At 37.7% G+C, this 22175-nt stretch overlaps 1 protein-coding gene across 1 annotated transcript; it reads right to left on the bottom strand.

Moving 5' to 3' along the window:
* Positions 1-3626: 3626 nt before the first annotated feature.
* Positions 3627-5032, bottom strand: LOC120868518 (polyadenylate-binding protein-interacting protein 1-like). The gene is given in 1 exon segment (XM_040247297.1): positions 3627-5032. A coding segment is annotated over 1 exon segment (1104 nt). The 5' UTR covers positions 4920-5032; the 3' UTR covers positions 3627-3815.
* Between the last annotated feature and the right edge of the window lie 17143 nt (positions 5033-22175).

Raw genomic sequence — 22175 nt, 5'->3', positions numbered from 1 at the left:
AAGCATTTTTTTAATTTCATGGCTGCAGTCACCATCTGCAGTGATTTTGGAGCCCCCCAAAATTAAAGTCTGCCACTGTTTCCCCATCTATTTCCCATGAAGTGATGGGACCAGATGCCATGATCTTCATTTTCTGAATGCTGAATTTTAAGGCAACCTTTTCACTCTCCTCTTTCACTTTCATCAAGAGGCTCTTTAGTTCCTCTTCACTTTCTGCCATAAGGGTGGTGTCATCTGCATATCTGAGGTTATTGATATTTCTCCCAGTGATCTTGATTCCAGCTTGTGCTTCTTCCAGCCCAGCGTTTCTCATGATGTACTCTGCATAAAAGTTAAATAAGCAGGGTGACAATATACAGTCTTGACATACTCCTTTACCTATTTGGAACCAGTCTGTTGTTCCACGTCCAGTTCTAACTGTTGCTTCCTGACCTGCATACAGATTTCTCAAGAGGCAGATCAGGTGGTCTGATATTCCCATCTCTTTCAGAATTTTACACAGTTTATTGTGATCCACACAGTCAAAGGCTTTGGTATAGTCAATAAAGCAGAAATAGATGTTTTTCTGGAACTCTCTTGCTTTTTCCATGATCCAGCGGATGTTGGCAATTTGATCTCTGGTTCCTCTGCCTTTTCTAAATCCAGCTTGAACATCTGGAAGTTCATGGTTCACATACTGCTGAAGCCTGGCTAGGAGAATTTTGAGCATTACTTTACTAGCATGTGAGATGAGTGCAATTGTGCGGTAGTTTGAGGATTCTTTGGCATTGCCTTTCTTTGGGATTGGAATGAAAACTGACCTTTTCCAGTCCGGTGGCCACTGCTGAGTTTTCCAAATTTGCTGGCATATTGAGTGCAGCACTTTCATAGCATCATCTTTTAGGATTTGAAATAGCTCCACTGGAATTCCATCACCTCCACTAGCTTTGTTCGTAGTGATGATTCCTAAGGCCCTCATTCCAGGATGTCTGGCTCTAGGTGAGTGATCACACCAGTGTGGTTATCTTGGTTGTGAAGATCTTTTTTGTACAGTTCTTCTGTGTTCTTGCCACCTCTTCTTAATACTTCTGCTTCTGTTAGGTCCATACCATTTCTGTCCTTTATCGAGCCCATCTTTACATGAAATGTTCCCTTGGTATCTCTAATTTTCTTGAAGAGATCTCTAGTCTTTCCCATTCTGATGTTTTCCTCTATTTCTTTGCATTGATTGATGAGGAAGGCTTTCTTATCTCTTCTTGCTATTCTTTGGAACTCTGCATTCAGATGCTTATATCTTTCCTTTTCTCCTTTGCTTTTCACTTCTCTTCTTTTCACAGCTATTTGTAAGGCCTCCCCAGACAGCCATTTTGCATTTTTGCATTTCTTTTCCATGGGGATGGTCTCAATCTCCATCTCCTGTACAATGTCACGAACCTCTTGCCATAGTTCATCAGGCATTCTATCAGAGAAATGGAGTAGCCATTATCGTCAACAAAAGAGTCCAAAATGTAGTACTTGGATGCAATCTCAAAAATGACAAAATGATCTCAATTTGTTTTGGAGGCAAACCATTCAATATCACAGTAATTCAAGCCTATGCCCCAACCAGTAACGCTGAAGGAGCTGAAGTTGAATGGTTCTATGAAGATCTACAAGACCTTTCAGAACTAACACCCAAAAAGATGTCCTTTTCTTTATAGGGGACTGGAATGCAAAAGTAGGAAGTCAAGAAACACCTGGGGCAACAGGCAAATTTGGCCGTGGAATACAGAATGAAGTAGGGCAAAGGCTAATAGAGTTTTCCCAACAGAATGCACTGGTCATAGAAAACACCTTCCAACAACACAAGAGAAGACTCTACACATGGACATCACCAGATGGTCAACACCGAAATCAGATTGATTATATTCTTTGCAGCCAAAGATGGAGAAGCTCTATACAGTCAGCAAAAACAAGACTGGGAGCTGACTGTGGCTCAGATTATGAACTTTTTATTGCCAAATTTAGACTTAACTTGAAGGAAGTAGGGAAAACCACTAGACCATTCAGGTATGACCTAAATCAAATCCCTTATGTTTATACAGTGGAAGTGATTATCTTCATTACCTCCACCATAGTTTGTTCTCAGGTCAAACAACAGGGAGGGAGCCCTGCCCTGCCCATCAACAGAAAATTGGATTAAAGATTTATTGAGCATGGCCCCGCCCCACCCATCAAAAGAAGACTCAGTTTTCCCCATAGTCAGTCTCTCCCATCAGGAAAGTTCCATAAGCCTCTTATCCTTATCCCTCAGAGGGCAAAAAGAATGAAAACCACAATCACAGAAAACTAATCATCCGACATATGCTTTGCAAATTTCTTTTCTTATTCATTGGTCCTTTTGTTTTGTTGATGGTTTCCTTTGCTGTGCAAAAGCTATTAAGTTTGAGTAGGTTACATTTGCTTATTTTTGCTTTTATTTCCCTTGCCTGAAAAGGCAGGCTCAAAGATATATGGTAAGACCTATGTTACAGAGTGAGCTGCCTGTTCTCTTCTAGGAGATTTATGGCTCCAGTCTCACATTTAGGTCTTTAATCCATTGTTTATTTTTGTATAGGGTAGGAGAAAATGTTCTAATTTCATTCTTTTACATGTAGCTCTTCAGTGTTGCCAGCATCACTTATTAAATTGACTATATTTCCCCCATTGTATATTCTTGCCTGCTTTGTCACAGATTAATTGAGAAAATATGTGTATGAATTTATTTCTGGTGCTCTCTATTCTGTTCCATTGATATGTGTCTATTTTTGTAACAGTACATTACTGTTTTGATTACTATAGCCTTATAGCATAGTCTGAAGCCACAGAGTATGATACTACCAGGTTTGTTCTTTTTTATCAAGATTGCTTTGGCTATTTGGGGTCTTTGGTGGTTCCATACAAATTCTGTGAAAAATGTCTTGAGTATTTTGACACGGATTGCATTAAATATGTAGATTGCTTTTGATAGTGTGAACACTTTAACAGTATTAATTCCTTCCATCCATAAATATGAAATATCTTTTCATTTGTATCATTTTCAATTTCCCTCATCAATGTTTCATAGTTTCCAAGTATAGGTCATTCATGTCCTTGGCTAAATTTATTCTTGGGTATTTTATTCATTTTGATGAGATTGTGAATGGGATTGTTTTCTTGCTTTCTCTTTCTGATCATTATTAGTGTATAGAAAAGCAGAATATTTCTGTATATTAATCTTGTATCCTGCAACTTTACTAATTCACTTATATTTCTAATTTTTTCTTGGTGGAGACTTCAGAGATTTATATACAGTATCATGACATCTGAGGATAATGATGGTTTTGCTTCTTTTCTTCCAATTTTGTTGACTTTTATTTCTCTTCCTTGTCTGATTGATTTGGCTAGAACTTTCAATACTATGTTAAATAAAAATGGCAAGAGTGGGCATCTTTGTCTTGTTCCTGATCTTAGAGGAAAGGTTTTCAACTTTAATCACTAAGTACAATGTTAACTGTGGGTTTGTCATAAATGTCCTTATATTCTTCTATGCCAACTTTTTTTTTCATTTTTTTCAAAATCGATTTTTATTGCAGCCAAAACAGTGGAATTAACTGTACATAATAAACTATTATATATATATATACACATTTTAAGTTATAGGGAATAAAGTTTATTTTGGCAGAGAGTGTTAAACAAAATTAAAGTTGCATACATTAGTAACATAACTCAACACCCTTAATTTGGTATAAGTGTGACACATTTTCTTGCTTTCCTGTGTTCTGCTAAATCACCATAACCTAAACTGCTTTATAAAATGGATACGCTGAAATTTAACTTTACTGTTTTCGCTTATGCTGTGATTCCAAACAAAACTTTTCATAAGCTTCTTCTATCTCTAGGTCCATCTCATCATCAATATCATCCAAGTATGGATCACCACCCCCTGATAAATCTGTTCCATTTTCTTCATAATCTGGAAAACAGTCTTCTCTTTCAAGTAACTCTTGATATTTCTCTTGATAGTCTGGATCAGCTGCAGTGAAAGGAACACCATCAGATGTATAAAATGTTGGCTCATTCATAAAATAATTAAGATTATTTTCAGGTGTTGCTTCCCTGTATGTTGAAACTGCATGGACTCTACCCCAGTTACTTGACCGGAGTTCTACAAGCTTCAAAAGCATCTGTTTTACATCTCTGCTGCAATTTGCATCTAGGACAACATTTTCGATTCTCTGAATAATTTCTTCCATGTCATTCTTTCCTTTTTCCTTCCAGGTATCTTCTAAAACTGACCCTGTCAACTTCAGTAATTTTACTGCACAAATTAAGTTGTCGTCCATAGGATTAGAGAAGAGGGCATTCAGCAACTCCCGAAGACCGATCTGAAGAATGTCTGCCCTTGTAACCTGTCCATTTGTCCCTTTGATCTCCAGGTTAAGATAAAGTTCTCCCAGAAAGAGTACAAATGCATGGAATCGTTTCCGAGTCACTTCATCCCCTTTTGCAGCTTGATCTTTAACTTCATATTCAGTCCGACATCTTTGCAGTAGCAATTGGCGGAAGTTGCCACTCTGTGGGCTGATTGTCAGATGGTGGGACAGGTAGTTACAGAGGCCCGCTCCCGTGTAAGAGAAATTGGGGATAGATGTGGCCTGTTGATAGATGAGTACCACAAGTTGTTGCAAAGCATCATCTGTTGTAACCCAGCCATTCAGGGTCTCTGCAAACTGTCCAATTTCAGTTTCAAAACTGCCAGGCTATTCTGTAAGATGATTCAAAAAATCCTGAACATATTCTGATAAAGTAGGATAATCCTCACAGCCGTCCTCATAGGATTCCGTATAATTAGAAGAATAACTCGATGGGTAGAATTCAGGGGCGTTTACAGACAGCTTAGACATTAATACAGGAGCTACAACCACCTGGGGTTTAGCCATTGCTGACTCCGAATTCTGCTGTGGGATGTTATCCGGCGAACTAGATGGAGCTCTCAGGGGCCTCGTTTGTTCCCTGCTAGGCCCGGCCTGCGCGATGGTTCTCGGGAGAGAAGTGCGAGACTCTATACCAACTTTATTGAGAGTTTTTATCATGACTGGATGTTGTTTGATTTTTATCCTTTGTTTGCTAATGTGGTATGTCACATAGATTGATTTGTATATATTGAACCATCCATATATCCCTGGTCTAAATCCCAATTGATCACGATGTATGATCCTTTTAGTGTATAAATGAATTCAGTTTACTCTTGTTGAGGACTTTTGCATCTATATTCATCAGGGATATTAGCCTGTATTTGTTTTTTTTTTTTTTTGGTAATGTCTTTGGTTTTGCTATCAGGGTGATGGCCTCATAGAATGAATTTGAAAAGTGTTTCCTCCTCTTAAATTTTTTAGAATGGTTTGAGAAAGCTAGGTATTAACTCTATTTATGTGTTTGGCAGAAATCCCCTGTGAAGCCATGAGGTTCTGGAACTTTTTTTGTTGGGAGTTTTTTGATTACTGATTCAGTTTCAATGCTAGTAGTCAATCTGTTCAGATTATTTAGTTCTTTCTTATTCAGTCTTGGAAGACCACTTTTTTTTTTGTCCCCCCTAGGAATTCATCCATTTCTTCTAGGTTGTCCAATTTGTTGGTAAATAAATAGGCAGAGAATTCTCTTGTTTGTATTTCTGTGATATTAAGTTGTTTCATTTTTTTTCATTTGTGATTTTATTGATTTGAGCTCTCTTTTTTTCTTGATTAGTTTTGCTAAAGGCTTATCAATTTTGTTCATTTTTTCCAAAAAGCTACATCATGGTTTCATTGGTCTTTTTTTCTATTTTTAAATTTTTTTGGTTTAAGTTTTTTTCCACTCCAATATTTTTTATTTTTCTGACTTTGGGCTTGGTTTATTCTTCTCTTCCTGGTTCCTTTAGATGGTGGATTCAGCATTTTATTTGAGAATATTTTTCTTTCTTATGTTAGGCCTGTATCTCTATAGATTTCCTCTCAGAACTGCTTGTGCTGTGTCCCATACATTTTGGAAAGTTGTGCTTTTATTTTAGCATGTGTCAAGATATTTTCTGATTTCCTCTTTGATTTCTTCATTGACCTATTGGTTTTTTAGTAGTGTGCTCTTTATTCTCCATGTATTTGTGTTTTATCCATTTTTTTTTTCTGTAATTGATTTCTAGTGTCATACTGTTGTGATCTGCAAGATACTTGATACAATTCCTATCTTCTTAAATCTGTTATGACTTTCTCTGTGGCCTACTGTGTTATCTATCCTGGAGAATGTTCCAAGTGTATTTAAAAATAATGCATATTCTGCTGTTTCTAGATGGAATGCACTGTATATATCTATTAAATCAACTGGTCTAATGTGTTATTTAAAATGTCAGAGACTGAAATTATCTTACCTCTCCCCTATCAAGCAAGAAAAAATTCTGTCAGCAGACTGCCTTTGGACTCAAGCTGCAGTTCTCTTGGTCTCCAGCCTGAAGGCTTGTCTTGGAGATTTTGAGTTTACCAAGCCTATACCATTGCTTCAGTCAAATCCATTGTTTCTTGATCTGGTTTCACAAGTATGTCTAGTACATGAAAGTTCATTGAGCTGAGCTCTATGAATAGGCATTTTTCTATATGTTCATTAAACTTCATTAAAAAGTTAACAAAAAATGGCTTCTAATTTGGAAAATGTGTATCTATACAAATTCTAAAAGAAGTAAAGCTAATTGTTATATAAACCAATTGTGAATATAGAAGTGAGAACTGGGAGCAACCACTTTACAATCAACAAAGACATAGGTTAGTACTTCAGATTGCTTAGAAATTTTGTGTTCATGAGGGGATATTATTGTGTAGTTCTCCTGTTTTGTTTTTTTGTGTGTAGTTCTCAGATTTTATTTTTAGGGTAATGCTGACATCATAGAATAAATTGGGAAGTGTTTCTTTCTTCTCAATTTTCTCAAAGACCTTCAGGGTTAGTAATATTTCTTATTTCAATATTTGGTAGAATATTCTATATGGAAAAATTTAACTATAAACTCAATATTTTAATAGATACTGAACTATTCCAGTTACCAACTTCTTAAGTGAGGGTTGGTAGACATTCAATGACTTCTTTCCTTTTTGTCCAGTTAATTTTGTTGGCATAACATTGTTTATAACATTCTTTTATTATTGTTTTTATATCTATTAATATCCTTTAAGTGTCTGTAGTATATAAGATGATGTTGCCTTTATCATTTCTGATATTGGTAACTTATGTCTTTACTTTGTTTTTACTGGTGAGACAGGTTTATAAAGATCAAGCTTTTGATTTCATTGATTTCCTCTACTATTTTTCTGGATTTTACTCATTTTGTCTTTGATCATTTCCTTTTTTCTGCTTAGTTTGTGTTTAATTTGGTTTTCTTTATGTAGAAGTTGAAATTCTTGATTTATTTCCTTTTTTCTTTTCAAATATAACCATTGTTGCTATAATTTTCCCCTAAGTATTGCTTTAGCAGCATCCCACATTTTTATTCAGTTCAAAGTATCTTCTGTTTTTTAAAACATTTCTTCTTGGACTTCTGGGCTATTTAGAAGTATACTATTTAATGTTCAAATATTTGAAATTTTTCAGATGTCTTTCTATTATTGATTTTAGTTTAACTACAATATGGTTACAAAACATATTCTGTATAATGCAAATACTCTCAAGTTTAATATAACTTGTTTTTTGCCCTGAATATGATTTATTTTTGATAAATGCTTAATGTGCACTTGAAAAATGTGCATTTTGTGTCTAGGTGGAACAGTCTATACTTTTTAATTAGATAAGTTTGGTTGATAGTGTTTTCCAAGTGTTCTACATCCTTACTGATTTTCTGTCTATTCGTTATATCAGTTATTAAGAGTGGTATGTTAAAAAACTCCATCTATAATTGTAAGTATGTCTATTTTTCCTTGCAGATTTATTGTTTTCTTTCATGTAATTTGAAGCTCTATTATTAGGTATAAACCATTAGAATTCTATTTTCCTACTGTTTAGCATTTGGCCTATTTGTGTTTTTATATTTAAAGTAGGTTTCTTCTAAGTAGCATATATTTGAGTCTTGTTCTTTTTTAAAATCCAATTTTTGCATTTATTGGAATATTTTGATCATTAATGATTAATGTGATTCCTGATATAGCTGAGTGCAAATCTACCATCTTATCATTTGTTTTCTATTTTTCCATATGTTCCTTATTCCCCTTTATTGCTTTTTTGGGGTTCTTCTGGATTAACTATTTTCTTAAAATTTTTATTTATTGATTTATTTATTTGGCTAACCTAGGTCTTCATTGGTGTGTGGGCTGTTCTCTAGTTGTGGTGAGTAGGGACTACTTCCTACCTGAGGTGCACAAATTTCTCAGTGCAGTGGCTTCTCTCCTGTTGCAAAGCACAGGCTCTAGCATGTTTGGGCATCAATAGTTGTGGCTCCTGGGTTCTGGAGCACAGGCTCAGTTGTGGTGCACCGGCTTTGTTGCCCTGAAGCATGTGGGATCTTCCCAGACCAGGGGTCAAACTTGTGTCTCCTGCATTGGCAGGCAGATTTTTTACCACTGGACCACCAGGGAACCTTGGACTAACTATTTTTTATTATTTCATCTTATCTCTTCTATTAATTTATTGCTTATAGTTCTTTTGTGTGTTTGAGTGTGTATGTATGTGTTTGTGTGTGTGTGTATAGAGTTGCTTTAGGTTCAAAGCATATATGTTTAACTTACCACAGTTTGCTCTAAATGACATACCACTTCATGTGTAATATAAGAACTTTATAACAGTGTACTTCCATACCTCCCCTCCTTGTGTTTGTGACATTGTTATCATACATTTCACTTCTACATGTTATAGACCCTATAATACACTGCTATTATTTTTCTTTAAACAGACTATTATTTTTAAAAGACATTTAAATAATAATATAGTAAGTTTTTCCACTTACTTATGTAATTATTATTCTTCTGCTTCTCATTCCTTTGCATGGATCCATATTTTCATCTGATGTCATTTTCCTTCTGCTTAAAATACTTTAGTATTTTTTAGAGCAGAAAATAGACTGGTGATAAATTCTTCTAGCTTTTGTATGTTAGAAATGTTTTAATTTTACCTTTGTTTTGAAAGATATTTTTCTTGAGTAAAGAATTCTAAGTTGACAAGTTTTTAAAAACTTCAAAGTCTGCTCTACAGTCTGTAGTATCTTCTTAGTTCTTGCTACACCAAATCTAATTTCCTGTGCTTGAAATTTAAGGTTCATCCTATAAATTGACTGATTTTCCCTCTACTTCTTAAAAGTAATCCTCAAGCTGACAAATGCTATTCTTCCTAATCTTACGTTTATTCTTCTTCTTTTCTCTGTAACTTTACCTCCTTCATCCTTCAAGTTCCATCAAAAGTTTAAAGTCTTACCTTCTCTAAGAGGCCTTTCCTTTCAAATTATTTACCTTTCTTTTCATCACCATCTGCTTTTACAGCTCTTGAACCATCAGAATTTTCATCCTTAATTATATACAGCATTTTATGCAGTTCTTCCTGATCTTATCTTGCCTTTTGATGAAAGCTTTTTAAGAAAACTGAGTAAATTACATTGTTTATGTTCTCTGTACATCTCCTTTCTGTACTAACTGCCCGATCAGCTTTGTAGGTACCTTTTAAGGGCTTGATTAACAAGAGTCTTGATAATTCACTGAACTAGGTGTTATCTTTGGGAAAGTGAAAGTATTAACTGGGTCAGAAGATGAACCAGAAAGGCCAATTTTCCCAACTCTAATCACAGCAAAAGATTTGCTTTCCAAATAGAAACATCAAGCTTTAGGGGAAAGAATTGCTATTTAAAAACCATGGTATACTTTTAGTTTCCATGATTTTTGTAATAGTCAAAGTGATCAAGTGACTAGACTAATTTTCTAGAAGGGATTGTGACACTCATTTGGCCAGAACATTTTTTACAGCCAATGAGGACAAGTTAATAATTGTTCTTGTAAAATATGGGTTATGTTAGACATCCTTAAGATTCCTACCAAGTTAGTTTCACAGATAGGAAGACAAGAGATCTGAAATACTGACACTTTTTTTTACATTCTCAGTCTTCAGGTTTAGAAATAACATTTCTTTCTAGCCATGAATGTTCCACATTAATTTTAGGTGCACTCATACTAAGATTTGTAAGATACTAAATATATATATGTATATGTGTCTCAAATTGAATAAATAAAGATGTAATCATGATAAATTGACCATTTTGGGTTTTCCACACATCATCTTAATTTCTTAGCTGTAATGCCCATTAACAAAGACCTCCTAGGAATGATAAAAATATCTATAAATACTTTAAAATTTATCACCAACATCAGTTGGCAGTTTAGCCATTTTTGCCCCCTATTTACTGTCAACAATCAGTTCTGTATTTACATCAGATTTGATTCAAGCCACATAAGGTATTCACTCAACTACTACATTACAAATCCTAACAGAAAGACTCATTATGTTAAAAAAAATTACTGAATTTATACCAATTAATTTAACCTATTTTTAATATACAAATACTTCCCTGTGTTATATCATGAGACATACATTCCCCCTCTGGATTAGGCCGGTGATGCTAAAAATAGAACAATCCATTTATGTCAAAATCGCAAGATTTCATTCAAGCTTGTCTAGGGAGATGTACCATGAGCTAGTTTGCACTTCCCAAATGAATACAAGTAACTAACTCCCTTCTGTTCTGTCAAATGAATACAAGGAACTAACTCCCTTCTCTTCTGACTTGATAGTGTGTGTTTGAGACCTAAACATATGAGAAATAAACCAATAAGTAAGTGCAAAGTTTTACAGTCTATGGTTGTTTTATATATGCCTATCTATTGGGATAATTGGTTATCCTATACTATTTGTCAAATTACTCACTCTACTACACACTTATGGAAGTGACAGCCTAATTCCCTTCCTCTAAGAACACATGCCTACAATTAAGGTAGGCTCTCGACACGTATATTTGTTTTACATGACTCTAATTCCTTTGCCAACAAAGGTCTGTCTAGTCAAGGCTATGGTTTTTCCAGTGGTCATGTATGGATGTGAGAGTTGGACTGAGAAGAAGGCTGAGGGCCGAAGAATTGATGCTTTTGAACTGTGGTGCTGGAGAAGACTCTTGAGAGTCCCTTGGACTGCAAGGAGATCCAACCAGTCCATTCTGAAGGAGATCAACCCTGGGATTTCTTTGGAAGGAATGATGCTAAAACTGAAACTCCAGTACTTTGGCCACCTCATGCAAAGAGTTGACTCATTGGAAAAGACTCTGATGCTGGGAGGGATTGGAGGCGGGAGAAGGGGACGACAGAGGATGAGATGGCTGGATGGCATCACTGACTCGATGGACGTGAGTCTGAGTGAACTTCAGGAGTTGGTGATGGACAGGGAGGCCTGGCATGGTGTGATTCATGGGGTCGCAAAGAGTTGGACATGACTGAGTGACTGAAATGAACTGAACTGAACTGAACTGAACTGAATTCCTAGCAGAGCTGATTAGATCAGGATTAGATATCTGACCAAACCTAGACTCATCCATTTCTTGTGAAAGTTGGGAACTGAACTTGGAGCAACAGTTAACCTCTATGTGGGATTTAACTGCTTTCTTGTAACAATTTGCTATGTGAATGAAGCCGAGAAAAACAGTTTCAAGAGGGAAGGTAGAGAAAGGACTCTTACTAGGGTCTTCAGTTCAGTTCAGTTGCTCTGTCTTGTCCAACTCTTTCTAACCCCACAGACTGCAGCACACCAGGCTTCCCTGTCTATCACCAACTCCTGGAGCTTACTCAAACATGTTCATCAAGTCGGTGATGTCATCCAACCATCTCATCCTCTGTTGTCCCCTTCTCCTCCTGCCTTCTATCTTTCCCAGCATCAGGGTCTTTTCCATGAGTCAGTTCTTCACATCAGGTGGCCAAAGTATTGGAGTTTCAGCTTCAGCATCAGTCTTTCTAATGAATATTCAGGACTGATTGCCTTTGGGATGGAATGCTTGGATCTCCTTACAGTCCAAAGGACTCTCAAGAGTCTTGTCAACCACAGCTCAGTTCAGTTCAGTTCAGTCACTCAGTTGTGTCCAACTCTTTGCGACACCATGAGTCACAGCACGCCAGGCCTCCCTGTCCATCACCAACTCCCAGAGTTCACTCAAACTCATGTCCCTCGAGTCTGTGTTGCCATCCAGCCATCTCATCCTCTGTCGTCCCCTTCTCCTCCTGCCCCCAATCCTTCCAAGCATCAGAGTCTTTTCCAATGAGTCAACTCTTCACATGAGGTGGCCAAAGTATAAAGCATCAATTCTTCGGCTCTCAGCTTTCTTTATAGTCCAACTCTCACATCCATACACGACTACTGGAAAAACCATAGCTTTGACTACACAGACCTTTGTTGGCAAAGTACTGTCTCTGCTTTTTAATATGCTGTCTAAATTGGTCATAGCTTTTCTTCGAAGGAGCAAGAGTAGTTTAATTTTATGGCTGCAAGTCACTATCTACAGTGATTTTGGAGCCTCCCAAAATAAAGTCTGTCACTGTTTCCAGCGTCTCCTCATCTACCTGCCATGAAGTGATGGGACCAGATGCTATGATCTTAGTTTCCTGAATGTTGAGTTGAACACAGCCCCACCCTTCAACAGAAAATTGGATTAAAGATTTACTGAGCATGGCCTCACCCATCAGAAGAAGATCCAGTTTCCCCCTCAGTCAGTCTCTCCCACCAGGAAGCTTCCATAAACCTCCTATCCTTCTCCATCAGAGGGAAGACAGAATGAAAACCACAATAGCAAAAACTAACCAATCTAATAACATGGACCACAACTTTGTCTAACTCAATGAAACTATGAGCCATGCCATGTAGGGCCACCCAAGATGGATGGGTGATGGTGGACAGTTCTGATAAAAGTGGTCTACTGGGGAAGGGAGTGGCAAACTACTTCAGTATTCTTGCCTTGAGAACACATGAACAGTATGAAAAGGCAAAAGATAGGACACTGAAAGATGAACTCCCCAGGTCGCTAGGTGCCCAATATGCTACTGGAGATCAGTGGAGAAATAACTCCAGAAAGAATGAAAAGATGGAGCCAAAGCAAAAACAACACCCAGTTATGACTGGTGATGGAATTAAAATCTGATGCTGTAAACAGCAGTATTGCATAGGAACCTGGAATGTTAGGTCCACGAATCAAGGCAAATTGGAAGTGGTCAAACAGGAGATAGCAAGAGTGAATATTGATATTTTAGGAATCAGTGAACTAAAATGGACTGGAATGGGTGAATTTAACTCAGATGACCATTTTATCTACTATTGTAGCAAGAATCCCTTAGAAGAAATGGAGTAGCCATCATAGTCAATAAAAATGTGGTCCATGGATGCAATCTTAAAAATGACAGAATGATCTCTGTTCGTTTCCAAGGCAAACCATTCAATATCACAGTAACCCAAGTCTATGCCCCAACCAGTAATGCTGAGGAAGCTGAAGTTGAATGGTTCTATGAAGACCTAGAAGACATTTTAGAACTAACAGCCAAAAAAGATGTCCTTTTCATTAGAGGGGATTGGAATGCAAAAGTAGGAAGTCAAGAAATACTTGGAGTAACAGACAAATTTGGCTTTGCAGTATAAAACGAGCAGGTCAAAGGCTAACAGAGTTTTGTCAAGAGAACACACTGGTCATAGCAAACATCCTCTTCCAACAACACAAAAGAAGACTCTACACATGGACATCACCAGATGGTCAATACCAAAATCAGATTGATTATATTCTTTGCAGCCAAAGATGGAGAAGCCCTATACTGTCAGCAAAAATAAGACTGGGAGCTGAATGTGGCACAGATCATGGACTCCCTATTGCCAAATTCATACTTAAAGAAAGTAGGGAAAACCACTAGAGCATTCAAGTAGGACCTAAATCAAATCTGTTACAATTAAACAGTGGAAGTGACAAATAGATTCATGGGATTAGATCTGATAGACAGAATGCCTGAAAAAACAATGGATGGAGTTCGTGACATTGTCCAAGACAGCGGTCAAGACCATCCCCAAGAAAAAGAAATACAAATAGGCAAAATACAAACAGTTGAGAAAAGAAGAGAAGCTAAAGGTAAAGGAGAAAAAGAAAGATATACCCATTTGAATGCAGAGTTCCAAAGAATAGCAAGGAGAGGGAAGAAAGTCTTCCCCAGTGATGCATGCAAAGACATAGAGGAAAACAGTATAATGGGAAAGACTAGAGATCTCTTCAAGAAAATTAGAGATGCCAAGGGAACATTTCATACAAAGATGGGCACAATAAAGGATAGAAATGATGTGGACCTAACAGAATCAGAATACATTAAGAAGAGGTGACAAGAAGACACAGAAAAACTTTACAAAAAAGATCTTTATGACCCAGATAACCATGTAGGTGTGATCACTCACCTAGAACCAGATATCCTGGAATGTGAAGTCAAGTGGGACTTAAGAAGCATCACTACGAACAAAGCTAGTGGAGGTGATGGAATACCAGTTGAGCTATTTCAAATCCTAAAAGATGATGCTGTGAAAGTGCTGCATTCAATATGCCAGCAAATATGGAAAGCTCAGCAGTGGCCACAGGATTGGAAAAGGTCAATGTTCATTCCAATCCCAAAGAAAGGCAATGCCAAAGAATGCTCAAACTACCACACAACTGCACTCTTCTCACATGCTAGCAAAGTAATGCTCAAAATTCTCCAAGCCAGGCTTCAACAGTATGTGAACCGTGAACTTCCAGATGTTCAAGTTGGATTTAGAAAAGGCAGAGGAACCAGAGATCAAATTGCCAACATCGACTGGGTCATCGAAAAAGCAAGAGAGTTCCAGAAAAACATCTACTTCTGCTTTATTGACTATACCAAAGCCTTTGACTGTGTGGATCACAACAAATTGGAAATTCTTCTAGAGATGGCAATACCAGACCACCTTACCTGCCTCCTGAGAAATCTGTATGCAGGTCAAGAAGCAACAGTTAGAACTGGACATGAAACAACAGACTGGTTCCAAATAGGAAAAGGAGTACATCAAGGCTGTATATTGTCACTCTGCTTATTTAACTTATATGCAGAGTACATCATGAGAAATTCTGGGCTGGATGAAGCACTAGCTGGAATCAAGAATCCCAGCAGAAATATCAATAACCACAGATATGTAGATGACACCACCCTTATGGCAGAAAGTAAAGAAGAGCTAAAGAGCCTTTTGATGAAAGAGAAGGAAGAGAGTGAAAAAGTTGGCTTAAAACTCAACATTTAGAAAACTAAGATTATGAAATCTGGCCCCATCTATTTGCCATGAAGAGATGGGGCCAGATTCCATACTCTCAGATTCCTAGGTGGGGAGGGGGTGGGGGGGCTCCAAAATCATTGCAAATGTTGACTTGCAGCCATGAAATTAAAGATGGTTGTTCCTTGGAAGAAAAGCTATGAGCAACCTAGACAGCTTATTAAAAAGCAGAGACATTACTTTGCCAACTAAGGTCCGTTTAGTCAAAGCTATGGTTTTACCAGTAGTCATTTATGGATATGAGAGTTGGACTATAAAGAAAGCTGAGTGCAGAAGAATTTATGTTTTTGAAGTGTGGTGTTGGAGAAGACTCTTGAGAGTCCCTTGGACTGAAAGGAGATCCAACCAGCCCATCGTAAAAGAAATCAGTCCTGAATATTCATTGGAAGGACTGATGGTGAAGATGAAACTCCAATACTTTGGCCACCTGATATAAAGAAATGACTCACTGGAGAAGACACTGATACTAAGAAAGGTAGAAGGCGAGAGGAGAAGGGAATGAGAGAGGATGAGATGGTTGGATGGCACAAATCGACTCAATGAACATGAGTTTGAGTAAGCTCCGGGAGATGGTGATGGACAGGGAGGCCTGGCGTCCTGCAGTTCATGAGGTCACAAAGGGTTGGATACGACTGAGCTACTGAACTGAAGTGACCAAAATTTGTTATTTCATTATTGGCCTTTGCTCTTATCCATTTTATGTCTTGAGACCCTGTGTGACATTTCAGGTAATGATATGCTCCAGGGTTTGCTTTTCCTTGGTTTTTCACATACAGGAGGACATTTAACATCACTATTTCCATCCAAAATAACAGTAGTGCCCCTTTTAAAATGGTGACAATCCCAGAGGTTTTCACATATCCCTATTTGACTCCCAAAGGGGGACAATATCTACTTTAGAAAATGTAAAAAGGCCAATCCATATCTTGACCCATGAAAAAATTTTCCCACAGTAGCATCACAGCATGATGTGGAGGAATAGAAAGAATCCCTTCTATTCCTGAAGAAATAGAAAATATTCGGAAGTTTATAATACCACTCATGCCATATTGAAAGTTTTGACATTTAGATTTCCAAATGTTTGAAAATTGAAAAGACAATAAGCCTTCAGGGAAGTACCTTTGTCTAGACACATTATCCCTCACTAGCCACTTGTCAGTCGTCTGAGTGTCTAGGGTGAGTCTTCCTCCTGCCCCTATGCTCTCTTCTGAGCCTTGTTTTGCTACCTACTTTCGGAGGAAGGTCTGTGGCCCCAGTATATTGGAGGTACAATTTGGGTGGTCCATAGTTTCATAGGCAAAAAGAAGTTTGATTAATACAGTTTTCAACGGTTCCAATCAATTTGAAAATCATTGTACCTTTACTATCCCTGAGCTGAGAACTATTAGAGGTGCTTCATTCTGGTTCAACGGTTGAATCTGCAACCTTCAAAAATTGCATGAAAAAATTTTAAAAAGAGGTTGAATCTACCAATAATAGCAATTCATCATGTGTTTTTAATCAACATAATGACAATTAAGTAAAACACTGATTTCTTGTACATGATTGGCCTTTATCTCATTTAAACTTTTTGTGTATTTGTGATCTTCCCTATTTTTATATTTCATTTTAGTAATATAAATCCACCTGCAAGGTGGGAGACCTGCATTTGATCCCTGGGTTGGGAAGATCCCCTGGAGAAGGAAAAGGCTACCCACTCCAGTATTCTGGCCTGGAGAATTCCATGGACTATGTCCATAGGGTTGCAGATTCGGACACGACTGAGCGACTTTCACTTCACTTAGTAATATAGAGAAGGAAACCTTTTCTTTTTCCTCTACCTGTCTTAAATTCATTGAACTGACCCCTGCAAGTAAGACAGACAAATGATAGATTAACAAGAGAAAATCAAACAAGTTTATTAACAAGTGCATTGCACACACATGGAGGTATTCAGTGATGAGTAACTCAAAGGCTAGAACTTTATCTTAACAAAAGAAAAATAAATTTTTAGAGAAGTAATAAGACAAAGGAAAAGGACTTTGAGTTCCTAGGAAGTTGTGGACAGGTAAACATACTGGGGAAAGTATGGAAGATAAGGACTAGTTAATAAGGTGCATTATGTAGATTTTCCTGGTTCTGTCTCTGTGCTGATAAGCATCTAGAATTATTTCTTGGGATTGACTTCTGTCCTCTCCTGAGAGAGGAGAGGAGGACACCTTTATAAATTTATTAATCTGTTCTTCTTTTAGGCATATGGGGTGGGCACCTGCTTCTTCTCAATTGCCTTCAGCTCAGAATAATTCTTATATCAAAGTAGCATATTTTTGGGTGGTATATTCTGCTACACTTCAATAGGAATTTGAGAGAGAAACTTAAGTTCCTATATCATTATGTTCAAGGAAACACTCTACTGTTCTGTTTTGGTGACCAGATAAATTTATTTATTAATTCATGCAAGAGATTCTGGCTGAACACCTACTGTCTAAGAGCTGGATTCATGACTCTGAAGCAACTCCCTGTGTATTGTTTAGGCAAGGATTAAACTAACAAGACAGAGTGAAATAGTCTTCTTTTGTTGAGGTTTAAAAATACATTCATTCAACATTTAGACTAAGGCAATGCCCAAGAGAATATTTCATGCTATGTAAATGAAAGAAGTTATTATGACAAGCTTTGCATTCAAAACTGACAGTACTGGGCTTAGGGATACACTGAATAGACATAAGAATTATTATACTGCTATCACTGCTATTATAGTATAATTTAAAAATATTATTGTTAAAATGTATTTCATGTGCCAGATAATTATGTCTTTGCTAGGACAGATATGTCAGCAATGACTGAATGAGACTGAGTCTCTGTGCTGTAAGTGTTAAGTGTTAGTAGCTCAGTAGTGTCTGACCCTTTGAGACCCCACAACTGTAGCCCTCCAGGCTTCTCTGTCTATGGGGTTCTCCAAGCAAAAAAACTGGAGTGGATTGCCATTCGCTTCTCCAGAAGATCTTCTGGACCCAGGGATCGAACCCGGGTCTCCTGCATTGCAGACAGATTCTTTACTGTGTGAGCTATGGGGAAGTCCTTCTCTGTGCTGTAGGCTGGTCAAATATTTGAAATTTATCTTTAAACAAAGCACATCAGTTGGCATCTTCAATAAATTAATTTTTTTCATGAGACATAACTGCAAGGAGATCCAACCAGTCCATTCTGAAGATCAACCCTGGGATTTCTTTGGAAGGAATGATGCTAAAGCTGAAACTCCAGTACTTTGGCCACCTCATGCGAAGAGTTGACTCATTGGAAAAGACTCTGATGCTGGGAGGGATTGGGGGCAGGAGAAGAAGGGGACGACCGAGGATGAGATGGCTGGATGGCATCACCGACTCGATGAAAGCGAGTCTGAGTGAACTCTGGGAGTTGGTGATGGACAGGGAGGCTTGGCGTGCTGCGATTCATGGGGTCGCAAAGAGTCGGACACGACTGAGCAATTGAACTGAACTGAACTGAAGGACTGATGTCTGAGGCCTTCAACAGCAATCTAAAGCCAGTTTTTTTTTTTTTTTTTTTCTCCACTGACGGTTTTCCCCTAAAATATTACACTTTAATATTTGGGGGTGGGGAGTATTTTTTCTGGCTCCATTTGAACGTGTATTCCTTACTGATAATTTTAAAATTGTATTTTGATTTTAAATTGGCATCCTTTTGTTTTGATAGTATGTCATTCTTGCTTCCTCCCCTTCCCCCAATCCTAGCACTGCTTATTACTGTTCTCATCCATAGATCTAGTGGATTGGTGTTGATTCAATGAAGGTTTTGTTATATTTGAAGATATCAGCCCTGAAGTTTTCTTTTGAACATGTAGAAGCATGGCTCAGTTCAGTTCAGTTCAGTTGCTCAGTCATGTTGGACTCTTTGCGACCCCATGAACCACAGCATGACAGGCCTACCTGTCCATCACCAACTCCTGGAGCTTATCCAAACTCATATCATTGAGTCGGTGATGCCATCTAACCATCACATCCTCAGTCATCCCCTTCTCCTCGTGCCTTCAATCTTTCCCAACATCAGGGTCTTTTCAAATGAGTCAGCTCTTCGAATCAGGTGGCAAAAAATATTGGAGTTTCAGCTTCAACATCAGTCCTTCCAATTAACACCCAGGACTGATCTCCTTTAGGATGGACTGGTTGGATCTCCCTGTAGTCCAACGGACTTGCAAGAGTTTTCTCCAACACCACAGTTCAAAAGCATCAATTTTTCTGTGCTCACCTTTCTTTATAGTCCAACTTTCACATCCATACATGACCACTGGAAAAACCATAGCCTTGACTAGAAGGACCTTTGTTGGCAGAGTAATGTCACTGCTTTTGAATGTGCTATCTAGGTTGGTCATAACTTTTCTTCCAAGGAGTAGGCTGCAATCACCATCTGCAGTGATTTTGGAGCCCAAAAAACTAAAGTCAGCCACTGTTTCCACTGTTTCCCTATTTATTTGCCACGAAGTGATGAGACCGGATGCCATGATCTTAGTTTTCTGAATGTTGGGCTTTACACCAACGTTTTCACTCTCCTGTTTCATTTTCATCAAGAGGCTCTTTAGTTCTTCTTCACTTTCTGCCATAAGGGTGGTATCATCTGCATATCTAAGGTTATTGATATTTCTCCCAGCAATCTTGATTCCAGCTTGTGCTTCTTCCAGCCCAGCGTTTCTCATGATGTACTCTGCATAGAAGTTAAATAAACAGGGTGACAATATACAGCCTTGATGTACTCCTTCTATTTGGAACCAGTCTGTTGTTCCATGTCCAGTTCTAACTGTTGCTTCCTGACCTGCATACAGGTTTCTCAAGAGGCAGGTCAGGTGGTCTGATATTCCCATATCTTTCAGTATTTTCCAGTTTATTGTGATCCGCACAGTCAAAGGTTTTGACATAGTCAATAAATCAGAAATAGATGTTTTTCTGGAACTATTTTGCTTGGTAAAATGTATTAAAAGACAATGTATGGCCTGTTTGAGGGACAGTGAGAAAGAGAAGTGGTATGTATTGAGACCCAAGAAGCATAGAAGGACCACATTATTTCAGGACTGAGAGGTCATGTGTTTTATGCTGCAAAGGATGTGGAGAAAAGGAAACCCTTCTACAGTATTGGTAGAAGTGTAAATAGGTGCAGCCACTATGGAGAACTGTCTGAAGGTTTCTCAAAAAACTTAAAATAGAGCTATCATATGACCTGGCAATCCTTCTCTTGGACATATATACAGAGAAAAACATGATCTAAAAGTGTTCATTGCAGTGTTCATTGCAGTGTTCATTGCAGCACTTTTTACAATAGCAAAAAGATGGAAGCAAACTAAATGTCTATTGACAGAGGAACAGATAAAGAAGAAATGGCATATATAAACAATGGAATATTACTCAGTTATTAAAAAGAATGAATTAATGCCATTTGTAGCAACAGGATGGACCTAGAGACTGTCATACTGAGTGAAGTAAGTCAGAGAAGGAGAAATATCATATGACATCCTTTATATGTGGAATCTAAAGAGAAATTATACAAAGGAACTTACAAAACAGAAAGAGACTTACAGACTTAGAGAATGAATTTATGGTTGCCAGGGGGAAGGGAAATAGGGAGTTTGGGATGGACATGTGTACATTGCTATATTTAAAATGGATAACCAACTAGCACGTACTGTAAAGCACATGGAACTCTGCTCAATGGATTGGAGGGGGTTTTAGAGAAGAATGGATAGTTGTATATGTATAGCTCGGTCCCCTTCTCTGTACACCTGAAACTATCACAACATTGTTAATTGGCTACACCCCAATACAATATAAAAATTTTAAAATGTGACCAAAAAATAAGACAGTGTGGTGATTGTAGTGTTTATGAGCCCAGCCCTGAAGCCAGATTCCCTGGGTTGAAATCATTGTTTTCTGTGACTATGAGCTGGTTTCTGTGTTTGAGTATCCATATCTAAAGAATAGAATTCATAGTAAAAAGCTAAGCTCATAGACTTTTGGTGAGGATTAAATATGTTAAAATACATGAAGTATTGAGAACAGTGTCTGACCCATATTAAACACTATGTAAATCTTTATTATTATATAGCTTTAAATTTAGTTTTATCTTTTTTCCTTAATATACTTTGAGTTCTTTCCCTGTATCTTGATTTGTATCTTTTGCAGTCATGCCAAGATAATCAGTTAAAAAAAATATATATAGTTTTGTTAAGAAAGAGCCACTTCTTTGGAATGAACAGAATACACTTTAGAATCATTCTGTGTCAGGAATTACTAGAGAGCCTCTAAATATCATAAACGTCTTTCTCATACAATTTCAAGAATGAGACTTCCAGTTATAGGTATGTAACTCCAACAAAGAAGTTGTGTTCTTCCTGAAACTACCCCTGATGAGGGACTTTCATGGGATTCTACCTTTGACAAAAGGTAGCCTATGAAAGATTGAAGGCAGGAGGAGAAGGGGATGGCAGAGGATGAGATGGTTGGATGACATGACCAACTTGATGGACATGAGTTTGAGCAAGCTCCAGGAGTTGGTGATGGACAGGGAAGCCTAGTGTGCTGCAGTCCATGTAGTTGCTAAGGGTCAGACATGACTGAGTGACTGAATTAAACTGAACCAACTCTAAATTAGGCATCTAATTCATGACTAAATGTCTAGTACACCCTGTTGATAGACTGGCTGTAAATTTCTCCAACATTGCGTATCTCAGTGATTTCTATAGGCTCATTCTACTATGGCCCATTAGCTGAAGAGGGTTGTTCTGTGGAGACTCACCAACTCTGTCACACAATGAATACCTTTGAAACATTTGTACCATAAAAAACATTTTCTGTACATCTTTGACAGAATATAGGCAA

Source organism: Oryx dammah, unplaced genomic scaffold (genome assembly GCF_014754425.2).
Source record: "Oryx dammah isolate SB20612 unplaced genomic scaffold, SCBI_Odam_1.1 HiC_scaffold_2, whole genome shotgun sequence".
Taxonomy (NCBI): domain Eukaryota; kingdom Metazoa; phylum Chordata; class Mammalia; order Artiodactyla; family Bovidae; genus Oryx; species Oryx dammah.
The sequence above is the reverse complement of the archived record's forward strand: the minus strand, read 5'-3'. Positions and strand labels throughout refer to the sequence as shown.